General features: G+C 33.5%; 3 protein-coding genes across 3 annotated transcripts in view; 2 read left to right on the plus strand and 1 right to left on the minus strand.

Annotated features, from left to right (window-relative positions):
* LOC140053966 (phosphatidylinositol 4-phosphate 3-kinase C2 domain-containing subunit beta-like) overlaps positions 1–8,938 on the plus strand; it is a 34,324-nt gene extending 25,386 nt beyond the window's left edge. Inside the window, exons 24-32 of the mRNA XM_072098740.1 lie at positions 760–916; positions 1,455–1,564; positions 2,115–2,313; positions 2,973–3,215; positions 3,425–3,506; positions 3,672–3,787; positions 5,005–5,130; positions 5,747–5,922; positions 6,231–8,938. Of these exons, the coding sequence (XP_071954841.1) occupies positions 760–916; positions 1,455–1,564; positions 2,115–2,313; positions 2,973–3,215; positions 3,425–3,506; positions 3,672–3,787; positions 5,005–5,130; positions 5,747–5,922; positions 6,231–6,348 (1,327 nt within the window). The 3' untranslated portion in view covers positions 6,349–8,938. The remainder of the gene's footprint in view (positions 1–759; positions 917–1,454; positions 1,565–2,114; positions 2,314–2,972; positions 3,216–3,424; positions 3,507–3,671; positions 3,788–5,004; positions 5,131–5,746; positions 5,923–6,230) is intronic.
* Positions 8,939–10,053: 1,115 nt separating this feature from the next.
* Positions 10,054–21,388, plus strand: LOC140054880 (uncharacterized). The gene is made up of 13 exons (XM_072099985.1): positions 10,054–10,190; positions 13,787–13,900; positions 14,484–14,517; positions 15,095–15,417; positions 15,628–15,664; positions 16,033–16,140; positions 16,484–16,672; positions 17,568–17,783; positions 18,155–18,198; positions 18,437–18,481; positions 18,770–18,803; positions 19,296–19,412; positions 19,650–21,388. Exons 2-13 carry the CDS (start codon positions 13,839–13,841, stop codon positions 19,683–19,685), a joined length of 1,245 nt encoding a protein of 414 aa, XP_071956086.1. The 5' UTR covers positions 10,054–10,190; positions 13,787–13,838; the 3' UTR covers positions 19,686–21,388.
* Positions 21,246–22,914, minus strand: LOC140054881 (testis-expressed protein 52-like). Its single transcript, XM_072099986.1, has 2 exons — positions 22,790–22,914; positions 21,246–22,530 (listed from the first exon to the last, which is right to left on the minus strand). Exon 2 carries the CDS (start codon positions 22,509–22,511, stop codon positions 21,645–21,647), a length of 867 nt encoding a protein of 288 aa, XP_071956087.1. The 5' UTR covers positions 22,512–22,530; positions 22,790–22,914; the 3' UTR covers positions 21,246–21,644.
* Between the last annotated feature and the right edge of the window lie 426 nt (positions 22,915–23,340).

The raw sequence follows: 23,340 nt of genomic DNA on the forward strand, positions 1-23,340 counted from the left end.
TTTATTGTAATTATTTATATTGTTGTGTTTGGGCCAATGGCCTATGTATATAATAAATGTCCTAGGCACTGTTCCTAGGAAAGAAAGTCATATCTACTACAGTAGCTAGCTGAAAAGTATGTTTTTTTTTGTTTTTTTTTTTACAAATAGTCAAACGTTTATTATCTTTATTGATCTCTCAATCCACAACCCCACTTATTGTTAACAATTGCAATAACAGTGTTTAAATTATGATAATGAACAATTAGCTTGCTAAGGAAACGAATGAATCAAAATAAGAATTTAACATTTTTATTTGTTTTACAATTTTACCATTTTTATATTCTTTAAATTTAAGTGAAGTGACTAAATCGAGGCTGGACTAAATGATATCAGAGGTCTATCTGTAAATATTTGATACATTCTATCATTTCTAAATAAAAAAAATTAAGTAAATCATTTTTACATGATCTTGTTATTCTCACACAATTTCAAAATTATTTTGTAAAATCGCCTAGCCTGTCTTACATAAAATTCTATTCAACTTTTTTAATTGATCTTATTTGTGTCTAAATACTTTAGACTACTTTTAGTTTTACTTCCTCAAATATACAATAAACATGTTAGTTCGTTTGATTGATACACATAACACCAAAGTATGTTTTTTATGAACTTAACAGATTCATGAAACTTAAATTGCTAGAATTGTGTTTAATTGTACTTAACAGAACTTAAATGCCAAATTATGAACTCAACTAAATAAAAAACTTTTTATTTCAGAGACCGTGTACCTTTTGTACTGTCATCTGACATGGCATATGTGATCAATGGGGGCGACAAACAGAGTAGTAAATTTCAAGACTTTGTCGATGTTTGTTGCGCTGCTTTCAATCTAGTTCGTAAACATGCAAACCTATTTTTCAATCTCTTTGGTTTGGTAAGTTTTTTTTTTCTTTTGGAAACAATTTTATTATTACTATAGTATATGTAATAAAAAGGAGGTTTACTACAGTAAAAGCCCTCTTTTGAGGCATCTAATTAAGGGGAAACTTGTTGGATTTTGAAGGGGGTTATGGGGGTTCTTCTGTAGTTGAATATTTTCAATATATAATTTAATTTAATTTATAATTTGAATACTAACAAATGTGTGTGTGTTTTCAAAGTCTAATACCGACCTAAAATCTAGCTGTCGAGAATAAGAACCACAATTATCAAAATTTATTGAAATTATTTGAAATCTATAAAGAAAATGACTGTAATTGTGTTAAATTTAATTTACCTCTAAATAACGCCTTCTACAAGAAAGGAGATTAGAGAGATGACAGCTGGAGTGAGTGGCGGCCAATTCATGTTCTACTCTGTTTAATAAATAGTTTTTAAATGAGAAATCTGAAAAAAGTGGGAATCATTTAGGAATTCATGTATAAAATAGAGATGCATATTTGATCATAAACATTCTAAATATATCCTATTAGATGCTGAATTCTGGTATAGCTCAATTATGCCGAGTAGAGGATCTTCAGTATGTGCACAATGCTTTGAAGCCTGAAGCTAGTGATGCAGAAGCTACTGGCATGTTTACAAGGTATCCCTTTTTTCATTCATCACATCTCCCTACTGTCAACTGTGTATGTAATTTATTATCAGCTTGGTTGACCATTTGCCTAGTTCTCTGTGCCAATAGACAAAATAAAGGCACATGTTGGACCATGCTCCTAGTTCTCTGTGCCAATAGACAAAATGTTCCACACCAACCATTGAGCTTGACACGATCAATAGATACTAATTTATGTACATTATTCATCATTTGTTCTTTATTTCCACATACATCACATATACATACATGTACAGTTCCGACTACATATCATGTACCATAATTTTGGCACATGTAAAATGTGTGTAATCGCCGCAAGCCTGTATTTGCTGTGTGGACCATGACATCATCACATTCACTAGAGGATGAATATTTTAAGATTTGTGCACCCTAAAAAATAAATAAAAATAAAAAACATTATATGTAATTAAGTATAAATATAAATATAAATAAGTGTATACAAATGAATAATAATAATAATATAGAAGTGTGTCAAAGTGGTATTTACTAACCATATTATGTTGATACGTTAATATTTCAGATTAATTGAGGCCAGTTTAGGATCGAAAGCAACGCAATTCAATTTCTTTGTACATAACCTTGCACAGTTAAGGTTCTCATCCGTCAGTCCAGATGAGCTGTCGTTTGCACCAAAGAAGTACAGCTTGGCTACCGATGGCCGTATTAGCAATGCTTCAATTTTCGGTATTCAAAAACGTTATGACTCCGAAAAGTATTATGTAAGTAATTTGTAAGAATTTTTTTTTTTTAAACTCTGATATCATCGAATTTCATTTCAAAAAGACATTTATTTTCCTCCATAGCAATACAATACAAAATAATAAACAGAAATGGTAAGGTATATTAAAAATGAAAAAGATGATTGTTGGATATACAAAAGAAAAGTGAATTAAAGAAAATTGGCTATGGAGGAAGGCATAATCCCGAGAAGATGAGGAAATCTTGTGCTGGGTATGCCTATGCAAATAAAATGGATAATAAAATAAGAGTGAGCCATAGGAATGATGAGAGAACCATCACTTGTATAGCTTCAAGACTTAACATGCTGCCTAGGCTTACAGTGCTTTGCTCTAAAAAAAAAAAGAGCTAAATTCCAGATTTCTTTTCATTTTAATATTAATGAGAACTAGTCAAGTTTAACCATATTATTTTTTATAAAAATTCTGACAAAAATAATTCTAGGTTCATCCAAGATAGCAAAGGATCTCAGGATTAACCAGGATATTTGCTTTAGTTATAGCTTTTAAAAACCAATTTATTTTCAAGTTTTATGTTTTGTTAGTGCGAAATGATACTGTAATACCAACCATTTACTTTAAACAATAAATACTAATTTAAGAAAACCGATAAAATTCACTATTGCATACTGTTTATTTAGGTTTACATAACGCGAGTTCAACGTGAACGCTCAACCGTTCCAACCTTCATCTTCCGACGCTTCAGCGAGTTCCATGAATTAGAGCAGAAATTAGCAATGCTACATCCAGACTGCAATCTGCCACCTCTGTCCTCCCGTGTGCTGTTTGGACGAACACATGTTAAGCAGGTTGCAGAGAGGCGCAAGGTTGAGATAGAACAGTTTCTCTCTCACTTGTTTAGAGCTCCAACAGCAATATCTGAGGTACTATAGAAAATGTTATTTTATTTATTCGACTTCTCACTAAAATGTGTTTTTTCATATGTAAATGTTATGTGTGTGTTCAGAGGAACAATAAAAACAAACTCCTTTTAGTTGAAGGCACACACCTAATACAATGGTTTTCAATTATTTTCTTCAATTTATTAAAGACAAACATGATTATTATTGTTTCTTGCCATCTATTTTTACAGTCTGATTTGGTGTATACGTTCTTCCATCCTTTGATTCGAGATGAAAAAGATGCAAACAAGGCATCATCAGCAAAACTCAAAGGTAAGTTAGTAGTAAAGAGACGGTGTAATTTTTAGTCAATCCATGCAAAATGTTATGTTCAATTTGTTTGGCAAACAAAAAAATTGAGTAGTCAGTGCTATATGCAGCAGCAACAGCCATTTGCATTTGAATTTAAGATTGATAACACAAACAACCCTTTTTCAGGTGATGCTGAAAATGACAAACATGTAGTGGCAGGTCAGGTCGGAGGTCAAGTCAAATTGTCTGTTCATTATAACAACAATGCCCTCTTTATAATGATCATGCATGCTAAAGATTTAGTAAGTACCATACATTGTAGTAATTAATTGAAAAACAATTTTTACTCGGGGTACCCGAGTCTAGTACTTAATCATTTTCTCCTTCTCTTCCTCCATCTGGACACTATTGAGTAAAAAGTGCGATTTTTAAAGTACTACTCCTCCCTTATTCGTTATAGTATTGAGCTGGGATTTGGCATGAACATACTACAGGGACATGTCCTCAAAGCTATAGAGCCGGATTTTTAATTTTTTGTTAATTAATTTGTTTAATTAAGAAGCCACAATGTGTGACACACACCACAGCGTTATGTAGTTATATGGTTATATGCGGATTCTTGGCGTAGTGGTTATCACGTTTGCTTAACACGCAGAAGGTACCTGGTTCTAGCCCGGACAAAACCTTTTTCTTTTACTTTATGGTGAAAAGTACTGTATACGCAATATGATAATTATACAGAGTATATTTTATTTTTATTATTTTTTAAAATACTTATTTTGTGTAATCGGTAATTATCACTTTTACACATGTTTATTTTGCTTTGTGCTTATTACCATTTATTTGTAATTTAAATGGATTAAAAAACTTTCTGTAACCCACATTTTTAATGTAAGAGGTTTCGTAGTGTAGTGGTTGTCAAGTCTGCTTAACACGCAGAAGGTCCCGGTTCGAGCCCTGGCGAAACCTATTTTTCTTTACTTTCTAACTGTATACGTCTGTATACAGCTTCTTTCGCTGTACCCCGAGTATTGCACATTCGTGCTTGTTTTTAAATGAAGATGGTTTTTATAATTATTTTTATATTAAATATTATGAGTCTTTTATTGTTGTTAACCTTTATAACGTCAAAGTAAACTTTGTTAGCATTACCATTCATTATCAATATCATCATTGTCAATATCGCAAATCAATATCTCATTAATTAGCACACTACCAACATTGACATCTGTATCATTGCAATATCATCATCTTTAATATCACATTACTTTAACACCCTGTACACCCACATGCTTATCATAATTTCATCATCATAAATATCGCAACTAGCATACTGTTTACCAGTATTGACAACCACACCTCATGTTTATTATTAATTTCACAATTATTAACACAATGTTGACTGGCATTAACATTTATGCAGATATGAAAAGGGTTTAAGTCACCATCATCGTTTTCTTGAAAATCTTCAGCCAATAATTTGAATATCAATATATCCTTTTTTTTTTTTAAATTTCAGCTTACTCCTGATGGCACCGAGCCAGACCCTTATGTAAAAACATACCTGCTGCCTGATGACCAAAAGCTAACAAAAAGAAAGACCAAAATTATTAAGAAATCTTTCAACCCTACTTTTAATGAAATGGTAAGATAACACATGGTAATCATGTAAACAGTAAAGATAAGAAAATATCCACTCCAAAATTACCTGAAATATATGATAACAATAGTGCATACTGTAAATCTGCCTACACTTATATATATAATTTTCCTATATAAAAATTGTCCCAACCCCCTCCCCACAAGCCACCCCATACTATGTAACAAGTGAATGTGAGTTTAGTTTCAATAGTTGAAAACCCGATTCAAATCCTGTTGAGGATGTTCTTATAAAATTTTATTTCTTTAAATAGTTTATTGTCGATTTTGACCTTTGACCCTTCCCCTTAAAACTTATACTGTACTACCACTACAGTAGATGATGATCATTGAAGCCAAACCTGGCAAGATTCGGATAAAAAGTGTGGCCTGTAGATGGTAAAGGTGTATAAATAAATGGTTATTTTGTGGGTTGTGGATTTTGACCATCTCACTCTTCAAAATTGAATTCCGTCGAGATTTTAGCTCATAGATCATTGTGGCTAAAAACTGTGGCCTTTATGCGGTTCACAAAAAAACAAACATACATGTTGAAAACATAACCTGAGGTAACAATGTATTAAATATATAGAAATGAAATTAGTAAAATGTTTGTTTTTCAGCTTGTGATGAACATGCCATGGGATGAGGTACTAAAAAGAACTCTGCATTTAACAGTTTGGAATAGTGATTACTTAAAAGAAAATACGTTCATGGGAGGTGTTGACATTCCTCTGGAATCGCTTGACCTCTCACAAGAGATTGTCAAGTGGTATAACCTAAGCAATGTCACACGAAGGTGAGGCAAGCCCAACCTGACTGAATGATTTAGGATTGAGGCCGGCTTTGCTTGTTTTTAATTTGAAACATCTGACTAGCATATTTTAGACAGGTCATGTTTGTTGCCATATCTAAACAGCAGAGAAATAACAAAATCCTGGAAGCATGAATTTTAACTGAAACATGCTTTTAGATAAGAAACCATTAACCTGATGCATTGTAGATAAGATAACACTAGCCTGGTTATGTGTTGAACATGTGACAACACTAATCTAATACAGTATGTGTTGAATATGTGAACACTAGGCTTGTAAAACATCTTTGTAGACTGGAAAACACTAACCTGGTAAGAAGCATTGTTGATGAGGCACTAGCAAATACAGACAGTTTAGATGAGACAACACTAGTCTGGTGTGTTGAACATGCAACAACACTAGCTTGTTAACAAGAATTCTGTAAGAGGCAACAATTGCCTGATATTAACAGCCATTGTACTGTAGATGGGACAACACTAGCCTGCTAATATGTGTTAAACATGCAACAACACTATCCTGGTATATGTTACACATGTGACAACACTAGCCTGATATTAACAGGCATTGTATGTTGGATAATATTAGCCTGGTATTGTGAACATTCAAAATCACTAGCCTGGTAATATGTGTTGAAAATGCAACAACACTAAGTGTGTAACAAGCATTGTTAATGAGAGCACTAGCCTGGTAATATATGTTAAACATGCAACAACACTAGCCTGGTAATGTGTTTTGAACTTACAGCAACACTAGCCTGGTAACAAGCATTGTATAAGAGGCAACACTATCAATGTGTTGAACATGCAGCAACACTAGACTAATAACAAGCATTTGTGATGAGACAACACTAGCCCGGCAACATGTGTTGAACATGCAACAACACTAGCCTGGTAACAAGCATTATTGATGAGGCAACACTATCAATTTGTTGAACATGCAGCAACACTAACCTGATAGTTACATACATTGTGAATGAGACAACACTAGCCTGATATTACCAGGCATTATAGATGACACAACACTAACCTGGTAATAATGTGTTGAACATGCAGCAACACTAACCTGGTAACAAGCATTGCAGATGACAACACTAACCTGGTAATAATGTGTTGAACATGCAGCAACAATAACCTTATAACAAGCATTGTAGATGAGACAACACTAGTCTGATATTACCAGGCATTATAGATGACACAACACTAACCTGGTAATAATGTGTTGAACATGCAGCAACACTAACCTGGTAACAAGCATTGTAGATGAGACAACACTAGTCTGGTAATGTGTGTTGAACATGCAGCAACAACACTAACCTGGTAACAAGCATTGTAGATGAGACAACACTAGTCTGGTAATGTGTGTTGAACATGCAACAACACTAACCTAGTAACAAGCATTGTAGATGAGACAACACTAGTCTGGTAATGTGTGTTGAACATGCAACAACACTAGCCTTGGCAATAATGTGTTGAACATGCAACAACACTAACCTGGTAACAAGCATTGTAGATGAGACAACACCAACCTGATATTATTATGCATTATAGATGACACAAAACTAATCTGGTAATGTATGTTGAAAATGCAACAACACTAACCTGGTAACAAGCATAGTAGATGAGACAACACTAGCCTCATAATAACAGGCATCGTTGATGAAACAACACTAGCCTGGTAATGTGTGTTGAACATGCAACAACACTAGCCTTGGTAATAATGTGTTGAAAATGCAACAACACTAACCTGGTAACAAGCATTATAGATGACACAACACTAACCGGGTAATAATGTGTTGAACATGCAACAACACTAAACTGGTAACAAGCATTGTAGATAATGAGACAACACTAGCCTGGTATTAACAGGCATCGTAGATGAGACAACACTAACCTGGTATTAACAGGCATCGTAGATGAGACAACACTGGTAATATATGTTGAACATGAACCAACATTAACCTGATAACAAGCAGTGTGGATGTGAAGACTACCCTTGTAAACATAGACCTCTATATGGGACAGCAGTGGTAAGATAATTATAGTAGAAACTTCATTTTAAACGACTCAATCATGTACAATGTAATCTTGGGATTTTTGGTATACAAAATTAATTGTATTCTCTGCTTATTCACTAATGACCATGGAATTTGTCCAGCTGTTTGCTAATATAGAATTTGACTCCTTCATATGAATGTTGGACCACTGTGGAGATGTTGGTTTATTATACGAATGAATTATGAACGTTTTCATTTGAAGACACTGCTTTATTCCCAGAATTTTCTACCTTTCGTTTTAGTGATTTTTAATTCAAATAAATGTTAATGATATTGGCAATTTATGCCAACTTTATTATATACCGTAGTTTAACAATGTAGATAAAATATTTATATGTTTCATTTATATCAATGTATTTTAATTTGCAATATATTATAAATCACGCTAGTATGCTTCTTATTTAGGCCTATTTTATGTACGTAATGTAAACGGTTGTTACCTAAAGCTAAACTAGTAGGCCTAGTAACCGAGTTAATATATTGATTTTTGTGGCACAGTAGGCTGCTAATACAGTATTGATTATTCAATGTCACTATTTTGATTATTAAATGCCATTTTTATTTATCATTTCAAAGCATGGAAATTACGCAATACTTATTTTTCTACATTTAATTCTCATTTCATACATACCCCGTAAACAAATATAGGCCTACACTGTGTCTTATTTGATATTGTTGTGTTCCAAATGTTTTACGGTTAATGTTTTTAAAATAGTTGATTATAAATCAATTTTGCTGTGTTACTTTGTAATTTTACTGTATAAAAAACTTTATAAAGTTTTATAGAAGCTATACTATTATGATTTTTATTATGTAATTATTGTCAACGACACGTCTGTGGCCTTAGGATAATGTCAAAATAAAATTCGAAATCAAATATATTAATCTAATATAGTAGGGATTTAAATCAATTATTTTATTTTGTGTTTTAAGCAAATGAAATAAATAGTTTTTAATTGAAATATTTATGTTTCGAAATGTTCACTTTTTTGTTTATAATTGCAACAACAAAAATTGTATATTTTCGTCTCCTTCTGCTTTACGCATTTAAAGAAAAAAGACATAATTCGTAATATGGTCCGCGCATTACCATACAGCTGGAATACTATATATCGGTTTACACATTGGACCACAGTGAACTTCATTTTGTTCGCGGTCAAAATACCAGTAGAAGTGAAAATGGTGTTATGAGTTTTTTTTTGTCACTGGAAGTTATAGCCACTGAAAATCGCCAACGTAAAACATGGTTAAACAAAATAACAAATTTACAAACATACTGAGTGGGCCTGATGCAACAACAAACACGTTTTGTTTGTAATTATAACGGTAGGCCATAATGTGAAAATGCTAGGCCTACAAATTTAGAGAATTTGAGGCCTATAAAATCGACACGATACGGAAAAAGTTTGCCTCTTGTAAAAAAAAATGTGATTGAATTGTTTCAATCATATCCGGTGATAGATTCAAATTAAAACTAATTAATTAATTTAGTGTAAATGGAAATTCGATTTAAAATAGACTACTGTACACAGCTAACACAATGTACGTCAGTCAGTGCTGTCAAACAGATGCCCAAATAAGGCAATGTGAACGAAACGGTGAAATAGTTTCTTTGCTAGATTGGTAGCCGGAATTTTTAGTTTATGAAAGGAAAGAATTAATCATAAAGCGCTATTCGATTTTACGTTACAATTAACCACAATATGTACTAAACGCTCGTAATGGGTAATGCGTTATTAATATTATTTAGGTCTATACGTTATCACATGCATATAAATAGGCTTAATTGAGTCATTTAATAAAATACATTTCTTTTTTGTATTCACAAGTTCGGAATCTCCACTGATCTGGTCGTTTACAATTCAAGTAAAATAGATCCTCTATTTGCAAACAAAACTTCAAGTTTTCTATGCTGTTTGCTCAATAACAAACTACTTTTACAATGTGTCAATTTCATTCCTGTCATATCAATATGTTATACAGTATATTTATTATGTCGTTTTGATTATTCTTACACAGTGATATTCACCCGCAATAAATGGAATAGTCCAAACATTTGGCTTCCTCTTCTCTTGGGGTTGTGCTGCAGACGACCCCTTGTCCTCTCCGATCGTGTTTACACTTTCTAAGGAAGTTTGTTTGCAGATTTCATTTTATTTGGACATCTAACAAGACAGAAAAGTTGTGGATAATTTTGAGGTTAGTACAGTAGCATAAGCACTATGAATGTTATATTTGTTTTTCTTGTAACATCTAATACAATATAAAACAATAAAACCACTTTCGTGCAGTTGAGTCGGGAGTTGATTTACGACCAAAAGCAGTTTAAACATTATTGTGGTGTATTTCTCAACTTAGGGTTTATAAGATTATCATTTATAAAAACACAACGTACTTGTATGGCTTGTTCGTTAATTAAGTGTCGGTCGGTCAGTTTGTTCTCTGTCATTGCATGTGGATTTTGTGTTTCCGTCCAATTTCATATCTCAAATAAATGTTACGGTATTACATTCTCCGATACTCTATCTACTATTGTTGCTTACTATTAAACCAATCATGCTTATCGTTGAATATTCGAGGAGTTAGGTTTTGTTTTCATTACAACTGCGAACTGTCAATGCAAAGCCATTAATTAAGTTACGGAGTCAGTTTACACCCATGGTCTCATAAAGAGTCTTTTGTATAGCCCTTTACAAGAAGCTTGAATGAAGGACGAGGCCTACTTTTATTTATAGGCCTAGCTATTTCCTCCACGCTTTTCACGGAATGAAGGAAGCCAATCTAAAGCTGTCTACACTATCACACTACAGTTTGTAGTTTGAGAGAAAAAAGTGTGATAGTGATATGACATATCATTCCATATATGGGCACATCACATTTTTTGTCACATAAATGTTGATAGTGTAGACAGAGCTTAACTCGATTGATATAGGCCTATATCTACAGTAGCGTAACAGAAGTGCTGTTTAATGTTCGACAATTCGAACAAAACATGAAACCATGGAGTAAAGAATAAAAAAGTTCTTTTTTTTTAACTCCAAAGTTTGAATTGTTTATGATTGAAAATTGCGAAATCGAAAAAAAGAAAGATGTAAACGATACCGGTAGCGTATTGCGCACTTTGCACTGTACGCGACTTGTATTATAGACCATGGAGTAAATACTCCATGTGTAGACTAACATACAATAATAACAATTAGTATTTTTGTCAACGATTATTCCAGTTTCAATTCTGACTTTTTTGTTTGAATTGAATATTTATATTTAAAGTTTTCTTTTTAGTATTAAAAAGGGATATTAATGGCAAACAGGCATACACGTGTGAAATTTGAATACCTTACAATTAATTCTCGGTATCCAGAGTCCCTCACCTTTAAACACATGTATGCTAGAACTAATGCATTTAAATACTCCCTGTTTGTTAATTTCCCTCGAATATGGGAATGTATCCCGCATGAAGTTCGTAACAAAGTCCTGTTTAACTTTGGGGGGTTTAGAAGGGATTTGAAAAAAATGTATTACTGATATCGAATTCATTTAGACTATCTCTGTGTTTTTATGTCTATTGCGTTTTTCGTACTATTAGTTGGGAAAGCCACTCGACAGTGCAGTTCTTTTGAACTGATCCACTTTTGGTTACCCGCAGGTGCTGATAGTACTTTTGTTCTGTTTTATTGAATGATGCCGTACCTTGTTTATGATTTTTGTATGTTACCTGGAAATTGAATAAAAAAAAAAAAAAAAAAAAAAAAAAAAAAAAAAAAAATATGTGTTTAATGCATTTGCTAGACCATCCATTATACAGTAATTACACAACCATAAGTTTTAAGTGATGGAAGACGAACTCAGGGTCGCGCGTCTATGCTGTACACTCGATTTGATGGTGGAAGTAGTTAGGCCTGTATCAGTGGAAACCATGGATACCATTGAAACATTTTACGAAACATGAAATATTTATTTTGTCAGGAGTTACTGCAACAAATTTACATTTTTCTATTAGTTTTCAAAACAAGTTAGATAAACAATAAGGATAAACAAAACTTTATTTCAAAAAGTATTGAAATAATAATAGACATACAGTATACTGTTTTAAATACCCACTAGATATGCAATAATAGCCATGTTTGTGTGTCGCATCGGCCTAAAGAACCGGTAAACACGACTCCTTTATCTGTATAGGTGACTTAGCATGTTGGTCAATATTGTAAATGTAGGAGCATTTTTAATAGTTCGACTGTCTAAAATGTCATGTGAATAAATTGTAATGAATAGGCCTACAAGGTTTTACTACTTTACTACGATTGGCATATTTGGATTGCCCTCGAAAATCTAAGATATCAACAACATTGCCGATCTTGACACGTGTGAATTAACGACTTGGCAATTAAATTGATATACGTGTTTTGACACAAGACTTCAAATATGAGCATTTAAGCAGGGATTTAATTTGCAAAAAATGTACATTATGGAACGCCAAAGGCCAATTGAATCATTTAAGAAATTATTTATCGACCTACGTTAATCTACCTCCAATTTAAGACCGCTCTACGTAAATCTATCTCCAATTTAAGACCGCTCTACGTAAATCTACCTCAAATTTAAGACCACTCTCAATTTGTGTCTCATGAAATAATCATCTTGTACAGTAGGGATACCAGTTTCATGTTTCAAAAGTTTTTCCAATTCACAAATTGCACAATTTGAAACAAAAAAGAAGAAAAAAAAACATATTATGAGCATATGCAAATATCCATTATGTTTTTCCATTTAAGTAGGTCTATATTTTATTCTCACATTCTACGAGTTTGGCAACTTCCGCAGGTGTTTTACCGATAACTCGTCAAACGTGTCAATTTTCACTATTCCCATGATGGTTGGATCATATGTTCGTGTCTTCAGGAAATTAAAGTTCTCAAAAATATACCAAACACTTGAGATAATTATCTTTAAACGCATTTTAAAGGAGACCTTGCAAATTGAATACCTAGTACCCAGTACCCTACAGTATATCTTAGCTTTCCTATGTACTCATAGGCCTACTTGTCATTCAATAAACGTGTCTAAAAGTTTAACAATTAGGTTAAACTTAAAAAATATTTAGAAATAGGCCTGTTAAGCGTATTTCCTTATAAAAAATAACGTTGATTGTTTATGCATACTCTTATTTTCTTTCAACAATGGCCTCGTTAAATTTCCCAAGTAGCAGAATAATAAGTTCAGTGTCATTAACGATATCAATGTTGATTCGCTGCAGAGAATTTCTTTGTGGTATTAACTATTACTATGTATTAACAGGGAAGAGTTAATTTAACTCTTCCCTGGTATTAATTAGTAGGTTACACGAGTTTTCTGTGTTTCGAGAATAAACTCATTGAAATATTAATTTGTAAAGGGTTTGGTGTGGGAGAGGATGCTTAGGCTTATTATGTCACAAATTTTACATTAACTCTACTGCGGTAACCTAATTCTTTTTATGTCATCCTTTTTTGTCTGAAACCATTGTTAAATCAGTAGGCAATGAAGGACAAGGCACGAAAGCTAAACACTTGAATACTGTATGCCAATTTGCATCTCTTGAGTAGGCCTACGTACGCTATGGAAATTATATTTTTTTTATCCTTCCACCAGTTAGGAATATACGGTAATTCGCCATGGCACACATTTTTGTTTCGGCTAAATTAATATTCTGTACTATCTGAACGGATATTGTATTTTGACGTAGGTAGTAGCAAAGAGGTAAATATTTAGCCAGCCACTTTCACTTGAAAGACTCTCGTTCTTTACATTATACACAGGCATCGATCAAATAGTGTGAATCAATACTGCTTTCATTTAACCAAAGATAAAATGGATCCCGAAGAAAGAATTAGACGTCGAGAAGAACGAAGACGGAGGCGAGAATCTGAAAAGTATGATCTTTATTAGGCGTAGGCCTATATTTTATTACTATCAATTTTGTTTATTGACTGAGGTAGTATTTCTCGGTTAAAATTCTTCATATTGCATATTCTTGTTTCAAGCTTCTAGGTAGGCCTACTTTTTAAAATAAGACAATTGTATTTATTGTTTCATGTCTCACCCAGAAGTGTCTAAATCTATGTTTCTAATTGTGAACTTTAGTATATAATAATAATAATACCACATTTATATAGCGCCCTTTTCATGAGTAATCATGCTCAAAGGCGCTTTACAAGCATTATTACCCCAGTATTTTTTTTGGGGATCCGAAACACGTATGGAAACATACTCCCATAATGCAGTAACCAGCGCAAAGTTGTGTGTAGATCTAACTGGGTACCCATTTATACACCTGGGTGGAGAGAGGCAACGTAAGTAAAGTATCTTGCCTACGGATACAAGCAATGCGGCGAGAGTTGGATTCGAACCTAGGTCTGACGATCGGTAGTCCAACGTCCAACACACTGCGCCACACGCCCTTACGAATATTATTACTATCCTGTAAGTCTAATGCTTATTAATTATGCATTTCAGGAACTTGATGGAAAAGGAATTTTCTGAAACTAAAGTAAGTACAGGTAACATTTAAGATTGGATTAATAGTTTTAAAAAAGTATCTCGCAAGAAAATTTGGAAGGGAGACCGATCATGAGGAGTAGGCCTAAAGATGATAAATAAGATGCAAATCGCATTTCCCTGAAAAACATTCGGCTTCACCGCTGGTGATTTAATATCAGAAATACAAAATATGGCAATATTATAACGAAAACGACTTGGGAGTGGTTGGTAATCCAGATTTGTGTTAAACTGCACGATTATGGTATTAAGCATTAGCATGTGTCGGTCGTTTCTCGGGTTTATTGATATCAAATTAATATCACCGATTATGGGATGGTCATTGATATGATAATATGGAACGCTAACCGTGCCTCTGAATAGCATGATTTAAATATTTGAAATAATTGTCTAAAGCTCTGTCTAGACAATCAACTTTAACAAAATGTGATATGCCCATATATGGACACGATGACGTCATATCACTACCATATTTGGGAACACCACACCTTTTTTGTCAAACTAGTTCGATAGTGTAGGCCTAGTGTAGTTTAATACTCTCACCTCGTATATTAATATTCTTGTTGTAGCAGAAGCGATCAGAACTTTCAGAAGATTCATCGACTAATGTATATGAGAAAAAAACTATTATAAAAGAAAGTAGCACTGAACTGGAATCACGGCCGGTAATTTTGAATGATAACGAGTCAAAATGGAATGGTGATGAGAATCACAATGATACAAAAGAAGAACACAATGAAGAACACAATGAAGAGTACAATGAAGAACAGAATGAAGACTACTCGTGTACAAATGGAAATGAATCGGATTCAAAAGCGTCAACGATTTCAGACCAAACGGAAAGAGAAGTCGAAGTCAAACAATCGAAGATTGCAGTTTCTGTGCCAAACAAGTATGTTCAAATAATAGACAGTTAAATAAAATACTGTTTGTTTTTAATATGTAAAGCTACGGTAATTACGAAAAACTTTTATTTTTCTTTTGAAAAAAATACTACATAGCTTTGGCTTATGGCGCGTTTTCGCTTTTCAGATATTAACATTTACAGTGAATAAGTCTTACAACTCCCTATTATGACTACTTATTATTTTGTGTTTTTCAGGCCTGCAGCAGTACCAGAGGCTTTGAACGTTTACAAGGTAATATAGACGTCCTATCACTACCATATTTAGGCACATCACACTTGATTTATTTGATAGTGTAGACAGAGCTTAATAATATAAAATATGTAATACATTGTACACATCAAATTCATACAAATCAACACAATTAATTATTCCTATACACATACAACGCAGTTTCAAATTTCCAACTTATTGCGGAACACGACAGTTATTCACGCACGATTACTACAAACTTGATGAACATTGATACTTGGTGCAGGGAGTAGTGGTTCTCTTTGCTGGTTGGTGCTATAGAAGCTTTTATCGCTTATCTGGTATTATCCACACTTCGCGATTATTTAGAATAACATATTTGTGATTTTTTTCTTATGCACGTTTTAAAGGAAATCAAGAAAACTCAAGATGATGAATCGTTTAAAAACGCCATTGATCAACTGCGGATTGAACGAAATCAAATTGCTGAAGAATTAAAAGAACGGAAAAGAAGAAAGGTATTAATTTGTACCGTCGTTAACACCAAATTTTACTTTAAATTAAAAAAATTATGGACATTACAACAATACTTTTTTGTTTAAAAAAATAATAATCAGTATTTTTATCTTCTTTTGATCTTTATGATCATGGGATGGCTGTCTATCTAATATCTGTAACTAGGGTACCGGTATTCCAAGACTATAAAATAGAATAGAAATGTCTTACTATTTTCTCAGTCTTGCATATCATTTCTAAAGTTATCACTTTCAAAAAGATTCTTTCTTAGCTAGGATAGTAAATCTAAATTCCCTCCCGTCCCACTGAATGATTTTAGGCTCATTAGCTGTTTGTTTTACACAGGCTGAGCGTGCTCGTCAGTGGGAGGAAGCAGATCGTGTTCAACAGCGACATGCCGAAGAACGTCGCATGCGACAACAGGAAGAAGAGCAGAGATTGAAACAGGAATTTGAAAAGAAAAAAAAGGAGCGTGAATTGCGTATGAAAAAGATGGCGCATAACCCATATGCATACCTAGCACCTGTTGTAGTAGTAAGTGATTTGCAATTTAGAAGGGAGCTGACATGGGTTCCTGATTTGTGTTGCGAGAGTAATCATGTGTTCGCGAAGTACAACACATATATACTTCAATAATAATCGTACCTTTTGCAGAGATTGTACTGTACTCGCACTTAACCACGTTAGTGTTAATTGAAGCTTCTTCTTTCTACTTGATCAAAAAAGGCAGCTTCCGTTTCTATGTTTCTTTCAGTCTAGGGCCTACCTTTCAATTCTATCCTATCCCTAGGTAACTTTCAGACAGGCAATTAAAAAGACCTTGTTTTGGTAGATTTCTTTAGAGTATAAATATTCACTTTCTGAAACAAACAAATGATTTGCCTTCTCAGTATTCGACGCAAGTTCGTTTAATTTGTTTTAAAAACTGTTTTGTTGAGTATATTGTTACATCTTAAAAATGGACAATGCCTCTTTGAAATAGTGAAAAGTAAATACACATCTTCATAGTTTCAATTTTCAACTCTCTATGGTTTAGTCGAGTCGAGTGCCTGGGCGCGTGGTTAAGGCATGGGCGCCGTAAACCATAGGTTTAAGGCACCCCTCTTCTAGTGATAGAACAAGTCTTCTCGGATAAGGACCCAGTTCATCAAGTCTTAGGCTTTTACTTCTTATTTTGGTAGGACGTGAATTCTGTTCCGGTTAGCTCTCGTATGGGAGCTTCAAAGTGCTGGAGAACGGAGCAGTGTAAATGGTTCCTCTGCTTCTTCGTAATTTGTTATCTTTAATGGATCATTTTTGTGTGTAAAGCGCACACACTTCATCACTGAAAATATCTATAAGATATATATATATAATTTATTACATAACTATAAGACTACTATTAGTATTATTATATTTGATTAACAGTTGACCGCTTTCTGTTTGATAGAACGGCAAGGCACCACCGAAGTTTAGCATGAAGTCTGAAGCACGCGAACGTGAAAAGAAAAAAGTTCTGGCAGAGAGAGTACCACCACTTGATATTAGACCAAACACAAACACAGAAGCACTTCGACAACTCGCAGAAGATCTTGTAGAGAAACTGAAAACAGCTTATGGAAGATTCTTTGATCTTGAATATCAGGGGGAGCGTTCTAAGTACACTGTACGTATTGATAGCGATATTAAGAAAGCGAATATTACTTGCCCACAATTTTCAAGAAGATGGTTGTAGCATAACAACCAAAACATCAATCATCTTAGGCCATACTTTTTATTTCATTAACATACCAATATTGCTGATATTTTTTATTTAATTTTTATTATCAATTTTTCGCCTTTTAACAACATTGTATCTGCTGATCGTTACGTTTTCTTTGAGATCAATTTAATTTTATATGGAGCTCTCAAAATTAATAATAATAATAATAATAATAGGCATAAAAGATCTCTTTTCTGAGATGTTATGCTATTGTCAAGTCGCCTTTTTGGTAAATTGATTTAATTTGTATGCATTTTTATTTATATTTAACCCAGATACACGAACTGAAAACACGAATCAAGGCAATGAATAAATACAGGTTAGATCTATGTTATGTATTTCATTTTTTTATTTGTAATCAAATACTCGAATGTCCAGTACAGTATGATAGTGATATTGGAAATGAGTTATTGGATGTTCTCTTTGTGAATAGTAGATTATTTATGTTTAAGAGTTATTTAAAAAATGATAAAAAACTGTATAAGAAGGCAGAAACATGAACATCACTGGAAATGTCCTATGATTTCAGAGTAACATGTAATTCATTTCACCTACAGCTATGAGCGACAGGTGAAGGCTTCTGCTGTCGGCTTGTCTGATATGTAAGTACAGTGTATTCAGTGCTAGGCCTACTCAATTGACTATATTGAAGCTGGTAATCATAATAATTTTTCTGGCAGAGAAGCAATTCAAATCCAGGTTTATATATAAGGATAATATTTTAATAATGCGTGGATTTGAAGTGCTTTTCTACCAACAAGAGGAGTATCAAGGCAATTGTTTTTTTGCGTAAACGCAAAGTATCAATTCCGTTGTCCAAACTAATCTCCGGGAAACAAAAAGGATTAATTTTCAACTGTCACTAAATTATGGCGTATTTTTATTTGTAGTGTGAAGCAATTGGAGCAAGCTCAGAGTACAAATGTAAGTTTCGTTTCCTTTTTTAAAAAATGAAGCCAAATTTTCCAAGAAAACCTTAAAATACGATTGAACTATAATGTAAATGGGGGAATAACCTGCGACTTGCAGCCTACTGGGCTAAATTGCGCACAGGTGTGGACGACACATACCATAACTTTCTTCTTCCCTAAGGGTCCCTTCGTGTAGAGTGCTGCCACCAAACGCCCGTCCGTCTGTCCGTTAGTCTGTCCAAAATGACAGGGGCTGAATGGACCAGTACACCAGGGTAACCCCCTACTCTTCCGAAAGATATACTGGGCACACGAGCCAGATGTGTACACTGGACAAGTCCCTATCCGAGAAGACTTGTTCTACCAATAGTCGAGGAGTGATTTGAACCTGTGCTGATTGTATAGGTACGGTTTTGCGGCGGCGCTCCTGCCTTAACCGCTCGGCCACTCGACTCGAAAACTATGTATTATATGATCTGAATACTATTGCAACTAAATTATATAGGGACGACCAAAGTCTCGTCTTGAACGGGAGAAGCAAGCAGGGAGCATCCTAGGTAGCGGTGGCGTAAAGGCCCGTTTAAACATGTTTGGTGGAGGCTCGTTAAACCGATCCAATAGGGTAAGTTAAGTATGTTACGGTACAATATAATTTTATCCTCTCAAGATCGTAGAATATTGATATCTAGTGCAAAGACAATACATTAGTTTAGTCTTTTTTATACCTTCTGTTGTTGTTTATATATATGTTATTCAAACAACTTCAAATGAAAAGTATTGATTGTTGAATTGATTAGTAATTTACCTAAGGTAATTAGCAACATGTCTTATGATGATGAAACACGTTCTTTTATTGCAGGAAACACAGAGCCACCAGGTGGATTTGACCAAGTAATTTGCCGCCATTCAAGCAATTTAAACAAGCTGTCACCAGTTTAGTCTACTGAACCACTAATCATATAATTATTGCTTGCAGTTATGTCGCACACTAATTAATGCTTGGTTCCCACTCTAGGACGTAACGCAAGTGACGTAAGCGCAGTGCAAACGAGTTGACCAATGACAAGCGACAGTTCGAATCATATCCATTGCGATTGGTCAAATTGCTTGCGTTGTGCGTACGTCCTTGATTAATACTAGTTGCGTATGGATACGTTTCAATTGCACGAGTTGTGAACACTTTGACGACTGTCTTAAACTCTTTATAGGCTTCCATGTACTTTCATTCTCCACGCATGTGTACTGTCGATAAACACTTTTTTTATTACATCAATACGGCAGTTGATTATGAAGACTTTAATTGTTTATCTGCTAATATTACTACAAAATAATAATACAATTACACAGTATTTATACACATTAGTGCAGCTATTCTCTGTATTTTCAATTTAATTGAACATTCCCATAAACTACTGTGACCAAATTTGATAATAATTTAATAATGTTTTTGAAAAATCTATTTAATATTAATGTGTACATTATATAATTGTTTAGGTTAATTAATTTAAATTAGTTGATTGTTATTCGATTTTAATTTAATATTGACCAAATTATATTTCTTTGTGATATAACCATTAATAGTTTAGGATAGTTTAATATTTATTACGTATACTTCAGTTAATTATTTAAAAAAATGATTATTTAATATTTCTACCTTGCTTCAATAATGCAATAAGTCGTCATCGATTAATTTAATTGATATGAAACAAGTCCTGACCGCCAAAATAGTCGTATCTAGTCATGTTTTTATTTAATTTAGATATATACCATGAGTTAATAATACAATTGCGAAACATCGCTTCCATAAGCCAATGCCGCCGATTGGTTTGTTATTGTTAAGGGAGGAGGTGGGTGGGTGCCAATGGACATTCACGAGAGTTAAAAAACAAAAACCAGTAAATGTAAGATGCCTTACATTTACTGGTTAAGGAGTCTCTGTTTTATCATAAATTTTATGAAAAGTGAGGAAAAAATCAGGATCGGCGGACCCTAGTATAGGCCTAAAGTGCACAAAAGTCGTATACTTTGTTCTTTTGAAGTCTTTTCGTTCCCATGAAAGCTTTAAAATTAAAGTGTTATTTATGAAACTTTTCTATAGTTTCGATCAAAAATATTTATTTTAATACGGTGTGGAAAGGCAGTTTTAGACCTAAAACATGATAAAACTTGAATTAATTATATTTCCCAATTTTAATCTCTCCAGCCTTTATGCATCTTGGGAAATAAAGTGTTTTTAGAAGTTGTTTTTTTACGGTAAACTTTAGATTTAATTTTGTTTTGTGAGACGATATCTGACAAAAAAACATAATAAATAAATAAATATTTTACAATTTTAATAACTATTTTATTTTAATTCTATGTTTATTATTGAAGATTTATACTGTACAATAGAAACACTGATTAAAAATCAAATTAGTTGATAAAAAAAAAACATTTGAAATAAAATATTGATACATAGGTCTCTAAACAGACATTCTTTTGAAAAACGTTCTGTAGGTCATAACATTTTTTTAGTTTTGCATATAACAACTTTTCTAGAATGTTATTGAAAATTTATTCTCAATAAGTATCAATAATCTTATAAATTTAACTTCTTTTTAATCCGTTTTATTATTGTTTAACTTTTTATATCTTTCACTTAAATAGTTTGTATTAAAATTGTATATACACACAACTTTGCTTTATTCATATTTTATGAAGGGAAGTCCTTACAATTTCATAGAGGAACCTGGTGCAAATTTAGTAGCTGTGAGTGTCTCCTAACATTATTGATCCCGGCTGACTTTCAAACGTGATTTTTTTTTATTCTACAAAAACATTAATTCAAAACGCCATGCTATCAAAAATGTCTTGGTTATTTGAAAAATACGGCATTTTGTAAATTGTTGTTTGTTGATGAAATGGACTGGCTATATGCCTGTCTTTCCCTCATTACCTCTTTATACTGTGGATTGTTATCTTTAAAAGAGAGTTTCCATAATCGAGTCGGACTTGTTCGGAACGTTCCCGTAACACCTCGCTGAGAGTCTCTTTCCAGTTCGGTCATCTGTCGCAAATTTACGGAATTCGTCGGTGTTGGGTTTGGATCAAAACGTTCAATCTTCGTCCGTTCATACGATCGAAAGTCAGTTGGTGGAAGAATAATCCCGTATTCGTCCATAGGCGGAACACGCATTTCGCTCCGTAGCTTTAGTTTTTTAAATTCTGCCATATCTTTCTCGGATTTTGCGACAGTCATTGCACGTAGACGATCATTTTCGATCACGTGTACTTCGTTTAGGTACTTGGCGAATGTGTTAGTACCCATGCTGGAGTGTGGTGGGATCTTCAATGGATACATTTCTGCTATATTGGTCGAAACTGACTTATTTGGTATTTCTAATTTAGTATCCTTCGTTCGAAAATTACGCCAGACGTTGCTATCGAATGCCGGATCCCATCGGCGGGGAAATGGAGGTTCCCGTCTACCACTCTCAATCCATAATCGAAAGGCATCTGTTGGAGTAACTCTTGTCGAATCGTCAATAAATGAACGTACCTTATGATTCACATGTATGTTTGTCAGTGTTTTTGGTGCTCGCTGTGTGGTTAATTTCCCAACCGGACGCGGGCAAAATGCGCTATGTTTGTAAGTTCGATCCGATTTAAGACGATCTCTTTCGTCGATTGTCATCTGTTTTTGTTCATCTTCAAAATAGCTTTGGACATTTGACACCTCCATCACAAAAATAAAGCGTTACCTATAAAATAAATAGATTTATAGATAATAGATCAATCAATAATTTAAGGCATACTATTTAATTTACTCACTGCAGTAGGCATATCGTCCCATACCCTTGTTTTTACGTGTCTGATCCCTTTCTTTTTATGTGAATATCTAACAATTGCCTTAGACTAAATAGACCCTGCAAATCGTAAGATCTAACTGGGGAAAATAAAAGGGCGTCGTCAACAAGTGTTCAAATTAATATATATCGATCGACTGTACCCTAGGCCTACCTTTTGAGTTGACTAACATTAAGCGATGCAAACACTGTTTGAGTTAACTACATTCTGTGATAAACCATATTCGTTATACGTAAATGTGTAGGTCTATCAGACCTATGTAGTTTTAATCATCTTCGGAAAGGCAGCATGGACTTTGTGTTAACAACATGATTCGTAATTTGTTGACATGTTAGACTACATCACTATTATGATGGTAGATCCTGAAGTTATAAACTATGATATGATACTTAGAAAAAACATGTGTATAAATTAAATGTGTAAAGTATGCATTTAAAATTTGCTATAGTTATGGTAATACATTTTTAGTTGTATACAATTGCAAAAACTATTGTTAGTCATTTATGTTATTCTAATGACCACTATTGTGCATAATGGAACAGTCCAAAATTGCTTAGCAACGTGTTCGTCGGTTGTCGTTTGGCCGTAAGCTGTTACATATTATGAACTCACCCCTTTCGCCTAATTAATTTCATATATAAATTATTAATGAATACATAACTTTTAATAAAGACCACACATAATTACATATAGTGATATATGTA

This window comes from Antedon mediterranea, chromosome 7, assembly GCF_964355755.1.
Source record: "Antedon mediterranea chromosome 7, ecAntMedi1.1, whole genome shotgun sequence".
Classification (NCBI taxonomy): domain Eukaryota; kingdom Metazoa; phylum Echinodermata; class Crinoidea; order Comatulida; family Antedonidae; genus Antedon; species Antedon mediterranea.